The sequence below is a fragment of the Hakea prostrata genome, chromosome 8, assembly GCF_041222555.1.
Source record: "Hakea prostrata isolate BN-2017 chromosome 8, UWA_Hpros_2, whole genome shotgun sequence".
Taxonomy (NCBI): domain Eukaryota; kingdom Viridiplantae; phylum Streptophyta; class Magnoliopsida; order Proteales; family Proteaceae; genus Hakea; species Hakea prostrata.
In genome coordinates, this window is record NC_142607.1 from 13,961,501 (window position 1) to 13,970,242 (window position 8,742).

Consider the following 8,742-nt stretch of genomic DNA (forward strand, 5'->3'; position numbering starts at 1 on the left):
ATCATCTCTAATGGCTTCTAATTCCACCATTGCCGCTGATGGTTCCCTACACGGACTGCTATGTGCAGCTAAGGAAAGACCCTTGTGTATCCCATATAAGGCAACCTCAACCCCCTTCTCCATCCTCCCTGTTCCAACCTTCCAGAGTTCAAGCATGATGTCAAATATCCGTTGAAATTATTTTTAAGGGCTGAGCCATCCGATATAGTCAGATGGGTTGAAATTAGACCTGTAAATGGATAGCCGAAATCCGCCTCCGAATTCGCATTCGTATTCGTTTAAGGGTATCCGTATCCGAAAATTTTCTTACCGGAAAATATCCGTATCCGTCCGTTAAGCAACCGGATTCGGATTCGGATAATTGCTTATCGGATCGGATAATATCCGGATAAATTTTTATCCAGATAGAGTAAAGTATTTAACATTTTTTCTTTAAAAATAGATGATAATCGGATTCGGATACCGGTAATCGGATTCGGACAGCGGTATTCGGTAATTGGAAATTAGAAATTTATAGTTAAAAATGTAAAAAAGTGACAATTATCAATCAATAATCGGATATTTTATCGGATCGGATTATTATCGGATATCCGATAAAGTTTCGGATTCGGATGCCTTCTCTAAATTTTTGCCGGATTCAGATAGCGGATTTGCTAATCGGATTCGAGTTCGGATACTGGTGTATCCGAGCCGAATCCGGTCCGTTTACAGGCCTAGTTGAAATGTTTCAGCATCAATCAAGGCCAATATAGATTGAATATTGATACGGCTTTAAAAACCTTGCTTTGAAGTCTATGCTAGGGGTAGAAGTTAGAACCATCATTCATCCTTTCAGAGCCATAAGATTCTTAATAATTCTAACTTGAGGGGTCAAAAACCAATGCCTCATAATCTGAAGTAAGAATTTGAATCCCTAGGAGTCAGGGGTGACGCCTTATATATAAGGATAAAACCAATGCGCGCGTGAACTAGCCTGGGCAAACCTCAATTCTTATAAAAATAATAATTCTTCATCAATTTTACTAGAATATATATCTCGAATTTGGACAGCAGGGAAGAAAAGGAAGGAGAAGATGGAATTCAGTTGAGAAATAAACTTTAATGGTTTTGATTCAGCAGTCGATGATCACATCAGGGAAGTCACAAGTAGGTAATCTTGTTCATTCTATAGTCCCAAGGAACGATTTAAAATCAGTGACCCAAGTTTAGAATAATAAAATGTTTAAGCTTATGCCACCCGAATGCATCATGATATACACCCTCCAGCATTCCAAATATTCAAAAAGACACAGTAGACCCAATGAGATGATTGTAAACTTTGGATCCAAGTTAAATCAGCATTTATGAATCCCAATTGAGTTGCATATTCCCAAAATATGCACACCAGTTCCAAGTTCCAGATCCATTTATGAATATCCAAAAATCCCCAAAAAAAAGAGCAACAATTCATTATAAAATACGAAGAAGAACTTAATCCTCTCAGTTTTCATTAAGAAAATGGGAGAGACCTCTGAGAATTGATAGCTGGAAGGCCAATCCACATCCATCAGGTATCACAAAAATCCAATGGCTTATGCTTAAAGAGTCATCACCTTCAGGTTTTTCTCCTTGAGGAATGTACTCCATTCAACTGGCTTACGTTCTGCACCACCATAAACAACATGTTGTGGCAATTTCTTCCCATATGTTATAAATGTGCCACCATCAGCCACTGCCTTGCAAACAGCAGTTGCCTGGTATCCAACACTGAAATTTAAACCGGCAGCAGGGCGTAGCTCATTAGCCAGTCGCTTCATATACCTGGTTACAGGGAGACCAGAGTGAATAGAGTAACCAATGAAGATACACAACATAAGGATGCTGAACCGAGACAGAGGGAATAGGTATTCGACATGCATGCTCACACATAATGGGAATTCTTCTCAGCTTAAAGACTGGATTACAACTCTAAGAATCAACAGATTACCTGAAAAAGAATATCTAAGAATTAACAGTCTCAGGATAGGGCTGAAAAATTACCAGTACGACATCACAAGTAGAAGAAACTGTAACGTCAAACAGGCACAACATTTGGAAATAGCTCTAAATAAAACCACCAAGTGAAGAGCCAATAGATTGCAACTATTTCACTTATACCATATGAATAGCCTAGATAATCGATATGTTAATCGACGACTAATTAAAAAACAAGTCATTGGTGTCAAAGACCCGCAGTTCATCAAGGCAGCAACTTCTAGGAACAGAGGGGCTATTTGATACATATGGCAGGATGTTATCACTTAGGAATGAACAGGGTCCAACCAAGAGTCATGTATTGATTACCACTCGACATAAAAAATAGGGAAACCATTCCAGTATACTCAATGTGGGTTAATTGGGTCAATGTTTATTTAGTAATGCAAATGCCTAAAATGGATATCCATCAATAGACCAGAATGCAAGACTCGTCTGTGATCATGGATTTTGATACGACCTCGGTTCCACACCACCTGGAAAACCGGCTTACCAAGTGGGGGTTTGCCAAGGTATATCAGCCCACATCAGTGCTTGTAAGGCACCAATGTGGGACTAACCATAACAGATTTCAATGAGATGCTGGCTCTTTGGAGATATATGCCACAAAATTCAGTCGGGTAGTGCCACTCTTCGAAACATATTTCTATTTGCCCATGATAAGGAAAAATGTTTAGAGACAGTCTGTAATGGTTAGAAGGAAACAGAACCTCAACCCCCTAAATAAATTTGCAATCTAAACCTGCGAAAATTTTCAACCTTGACAGGGGACCTAAGAGAAGGGCACAACATTTACTGAGGTATATTACCAATTTGTTCTTTACTCAACACCAAGCACCCTGATGGCTCTCATTTCCCATGCAAAACATCAGGCACACACTGTCCTAGATCTTGCTACTTCATGTAGACTGCTTGAATCAACAAACTTCTACCACTGACATATCATTAACTATGTTAAGCAATTGTAATGTATGAAGAAATGATGGGTTTCAGCACATCATCTTTTGACCCGCTGCAGACGCTTTGCTTTAAGAAGTGCATTTCTGCAGCATCTTGGATAGAGCACAGTCAGCAATTCCACCATACTCATCACTCTTGAAAAGATCATGCTTCTAGTGCTCTTCAGACACTTCGCAAACAGGGATGATGCCTAAGAGCATAGCTGCAGAAATATATCGGTATTTAATAACATCAAAGAGCTTGAGGACTTCTCAGAACCAGCCCAAGGATGTCCATTAATATATTCAAAGAGTTTCAACTTGCTGCTGTCCATATTCATAGTTAAATGCTTGAAATTTCACTGGAGTGAATTGCTATAGCCCATTTTATGACTCAAAATGCTTTGTAAGTAAATAATTCCCTCAGCTACTCATACTGATATAACTGTACATAGCCGTACTTGCATATAAACCTTGATTACTAGCATAAAATTTACTGAATAGGGTGAAGTGGTGAAAATTAAAGAAAAATGACCCCATAACATTGAAGCATCACATTAGATTTTTTTCCTTCACAACATGGATGTTCTATAAGCACACAATTGCAGATTGAAGAATTATACCCTTTAGGTCTAAGACTTTACTTCAATGCTTACCATGCGTCTGGAATAAATCTACCACTGTAAACATGGACACTTACCAGGATCAGAGCCATGTCCTTCTTATCAGATCTTCTAAGGAAGAGATACAATAATCAATAAAATAAAGGCCTTATTACCTGGATGCTGCATTCTGAGGAAACTTGAATACTCCAAACAATGACTAGAAGAATGATCCTAAAGAGTGGGGTTGAGCTCAAGTGTTTCAGATGATTTCAGAGCTTGAACTCAAGTGTTTAATATGTTTCACATGGTGTTAGATCTCTACATTCTAAAACAAAGTGGGTTGGGGGAAGGGAATTTAACTAATCAAGAGAATGACTAGAAGAAATGATCCTGAAGAATTTCGCTTGAACTAAGTGTTTCATACAATTTTGAAACAACCCAGTCCTTCACTTGGCATGATATTGTCCGTTTTGGCACTTCCAGCATAAAGGGCTTAAAATGAGCCAATAGAAAATAAAGGGTGCTATTTCTGCTATCAATAGCCCAGGATCTCCCTTCCTAGCTGATGTGGAACTAAGTTTACATGCCATCACCAATCTCCCAAACCCTCAGGTACTAAGTCATTTCTTGTTATGGATCTCTCAATGATCTCCTGGGTGGGCAGGTACTTTGCCATCCTCTTGGTTGTCACATTCTGTAAAAACCCAGGCCCCTTTCTTGGGTGTCATATGATGTGGCCCCACCATCAGTTTCAGGAGTTTCCTCTAATACCACTGTGACAACCCTACGCTTTTGGGAATCACAACCAGTGTCAGATCTCAGTTTCATACTGAATAATTGTTCATGGAGAATGAAGCAAGCAAGGAGGCATTCTGGAATGTTGTGTCAGTGACCAATAAAGACAACAATACTGTTGAAGGAGAAAATTTTTATATGCCATTGAGCAATGCATATTCGAACCGTTCCTAGCAACCAAAAATTTAGCAAATTCATAGATTGCAGATAACTCGATGACAGTATTAAGAGCGATATTTCTAATGAAAATCTTATGATGGACAAGTGGCAAAACTAAAAACCATAGGAATACAAATTGAAGCATTTTAAGAAAATACAATGGCAACAACATAGTGAATAAGATGTGATAAAATTGAAAGATATCACCTGGGGGCCTGCAGAGCCGCCTGGACTGGTAGGATTAGATCCCAAAGTTGAAAAGAGTTTCTATAGAAATTTTTAGAAAGAATTTCTTTTACCTACAACCTTTTCTCTTTTGTTCTTTCTTTACTTATTTTTGTTTTATTTTTTAACAAATAAGTGAGCAAAAGATGCTACAGCTTTGAAATAAAAATGATGATACAGCATTTAACCAATCTTCAGTAAAGAAAAGTACGCTACAACATGTGGCCTGTTGAAGATATGAACTACTAGGAAAGGGGGGTCCTATGTACTTATCTCCTAAAGACACCATTTTGCAGTGTAAACTACTTTGAAACGCAGATGCTTACCCATGACACTAGATTACACGTGGAAGTTTCTAAACGCAGTGGAGAGACAGAAAGGAACTTTGCTCAACTATCAAATTAGTTTTAAATTTTATGAACAATCCAATCTACAGGGCCCTTGGCTAGACGATGCCCCAGTCAAATTGGGAACCATCTTCAATGACCCCAGAAATCTGATCAATTCATTTTGGGGATAACAATAACAATAGTAGACTTCAAACAAAAGCAACAACAGCGCTGGTGGAAGAGAAAACGTACCAAGTTTTCGTATAGCTTTCTGGTACAACAATATCCCCACCAAGTGCCTTAAGCTCTTCAATTATCTCAGGAGTTCCAGGCTTGTCATCAATTATGCTTATGGTCTGAAACTTGCGCTCTTTAGCCGCTTGAATCACAATCTTTCCAATTTCGCTGTCGCCACAGTTCTGCACCAGTGTAACACCTAAGCGTAGACATTTCACAGCCGAAATTCAGACAAACATGAATCCACGAGAATGACTCCAAGTTGCATAGGCAATTGGTTCTAAAGAAACAGAATCGAACAATGATCAACTAGTTTTATCTGAAAATTAATGTGAGATTAAATCGATACTCAAACCTGATTTAAGACCAAGTGAATCGAGGAAAGATCCAACGTTTTTCTTCATAGAAGCGGCATCGGAAGTCGATAAGCTCCGGATCCCAATCCAGAGGTTAGGGTTTTGGTTCCCCACAGCAACAAATCTACGAATTGACTGCATAATTTACCTCTTTGTGCTTTAGGAGAATCGCGTTTCTTGGTCTTATGCGGCGTCTGTGTTCGATTCAACCATTCAGTTCTCGCAGTTTTCCAGACTCCAGAGAACACGCGCCGATTTGCACCCAAAAGCAAAACAAAAAAACTGTGCTCGTCCAGTCCGGCTTGATTTCACGAACCGGAATTCGTAAAATTGGATCAGACTATAGAGTACACCATGATCGATCCCAATTCCAACTAGTAAAATAGTTCCACGTCTAAAACCTTAATAAATTAGTTTGTTTGTTTGGTTGCTTGTAATAGAAAAATTAGAGACAAATAACTTGTCTATAAAGTGGTAAGCCAATTTTCTCACCCCAAGTCTTTTCAAAACTCGATAAAATATGTGGAACTTTGTGAAAAAAGTAAAAAGTATGACCCATAATTAACGTTTTTTTCACAAAATTCATTCATTTCCTTTCTTTCTCCCTCACCCCATTACACATGGGGCCCACATATTTTTTCTCCACCCTACTTTGCAAACAAACGCAACCCAAGGGTTGGTTCAGTTGGCAAACAAGCAATGCCTTATGTTGAATACTTGAATATGACACATGCTTCACATTGTACTGCTAACGGACATTGTAGATGGTCTATGTTTCAGTGAGCCTCAGAGTTTCCTTACAGTTTAGGCTTATATATATATATATTCTCTTGTGACACATTGTATGTAGTTGTTTTCAAGAAAAATATAGTGAAAAACCTAATGCTAAACATAGCCTCACATTGAGGTGAACCAGGGTAAAATCCATGTTTTCTTCCTTGTTTTCTATTTGATTGTGTGTGATTGATCACTTTAATCCTAACACCTTATAATATAATATCAAAAGTCCCTCTCCTTGATGCCAGGGGTGAACGCGTGTTGTTGCCCTATATTTAAACTATATAAAAGAATAAAAACTATGTGAAGGATAATTCGAGGTGCACATAAGTTGACCCAATGAACTTTAGATGAAAAAAGAAATTTGTCTAATTCATAAGCTAAGTACAAGTCCAACATTTTTGCTATCGACAACCAGAATTTCAAATTCCAAAATCAAATCAAGTTGAATTACGGTCATCCTAAATTATTCCTCACATCTCTCTCTGTTTCTCTTTTTTTTTTCTTGAAAGTTTATTTATATCCCAAGATAATGTAATACTATTGCCATTCTTCAGTTAGAAAGGCAGTCACAATCCACTCCTTAGCTCTCTAAAGTTTGTACTACTGAGGCCTTGAGCTATTCCTGCTCCAATTTTGAATAAAATTTGGTTAGAAATTATTCTCAAAAAATCACAAACACTGAATATAGCCTGGGGAGTTGGAAATAAGGTCAGGCAAAGGTGGGGAGTTTTATAGTATTCTGAGCCTAGACCATACTCAAGTTGGGCCTAGTTCAGCCCATCCAAAACAAAATTCCTTGGGCCCAAAATTTTAGGCTGTGCTGGGCCCATTGCTTATCAGGTAGTACTGTGTTTGAGAAGACCTGATTTCTTCTCTTCCCCCTCCACCTAACAAAGAAAAAGGTTTTGGTATGAATTCAGATCTCTCCTTCCCATGGTTTTAGTTTAAGTAAAATTATAATAACTAGGGCATCTATATATATAGGAATCCAGATTCCGGATCCTCACTCCGTTGGGGTAGCACAGAGTGCTCCCCGACGGGTTCCCGACCACACAAAACAGTGGGCCCCATGGATGAAATTTTAAATTTTTTTTGTTTTTTCCAAAAAGTGTTTTTCACCGTGGCCCTACTGTTTTGTGTGGTCGGGAACACGTCGGGAGCTGATCTGAACTCATATATATAAAGACAGATTAGATTTGATTTTTTTTTTTGGTAATCAAAACACATTAACCTAAAGAAAGAAAAAAGAGGAATGGATATCGTCAAGAGCAAGGAAAAAACATGTAATTAACTTAACCATTAAGTAGTTCAATTAATGGGCACTAACACCTTACGATAAAGAGGTCAAAGAACTTTGAGTCTCCATTAACAGTTAGACCTACCTACTAGTGAGGCCCATTTTCAATGATATCGAAATCAAACAAACTTATATTATAAGACAAAGCTGAAGAGAACATAAGGAAATATGTAGTTTATTCACATTTATTAGTTTTGATAATTTATTCCCATTCAGTTATTCATACCAAGAATAAAAATTTAAATTTCTCCTAACAAATATAATTGAAATGCTGTCTTTAATTATAAATCTTACGTTAGTTATGAGAGCAACAGCTAAACTATTTTAAGATGCCATGCTTACATCAAAAGCCGATTGTAATTTCCAGAAGCATTCAGATCCTCAACTTCAATTGCTTCTTCTTTTTATTATATTACTATCTCTGCAACTAATAGTTGGTTGGTAGTTTTTCTTTTTGGTAAGATGGTTGGTATTTAGTAACGACGTTAGGTGAGTTCTATTAATTCAATACTCTCCAGGCCCACTACCACTGAGTGAGTATCTGGTTCTTATGTTTAATTCAACCACACGTCAGGGATCTGTTGACCGTTGGCTTTTAGGGTTTCACACTTTTCAGGGCTTCGGCCCGGTTCAACATGTACAATTGAGTCTCAATCATCTCCGTTATTGGAGAGAACAATATGCTCCGTGACGCTTTTTTTACAGCACAATAGTGGTAAGGGCCGCCACCAATAGATATTAGAGAATAAAAAAAGTAAAATTTTAGTAAGGCCTAATAAGAGTATCAATTGATATGGTTTTGATAATTCGATACGGTACCAACTTTAAATACCGAAAATCAAAACTATACTGTACATAATTTACAATGTACGGTACGGTTTCGGTATTTACAAAAATGGTTCGAAACGGTTTTGGTATTAAATCGGTGCAGAAAAATGATTTAAACACAATATCTAGTGCGGTACAATTTTTGTACAAATGAACCCATGCCACTTTTGTTATTAGTTC

The 8,742-nt window shown here is 37.7% G+C and overlaps 1 protein-coding gene across 1 annotated transcript; it reads right to left on the reverse strand.

Annotated features, from left to right (window-relative positions):
* Positions 1-1,113: 1,113 nt before the first annotated feature.
* LOC149007102 (uncharacterized) lies at positions 1,114-5,990 on the reverse strand. Its single transcript, XM_089166899.1, has 3 exons — positions 5,657-5,990; positions 5,317-5,500; positions 1,114-1,800 (listed from the first exon to the last, which is right to left on the reverse strand). Exons 1-3 carry the CDS (start codon positions 5,796-5,798, stop codon positions 1,578-1,580), a joined length of 549 nt encoding a protein of 182 aa, XP_089023025.1. The 5' UTR covers positions 5,799-5,990; the 3' UTR covers positions 1,114-1,577.
* Positions 5,991-8,742: the final 2,752 nt, after the last annotated feature.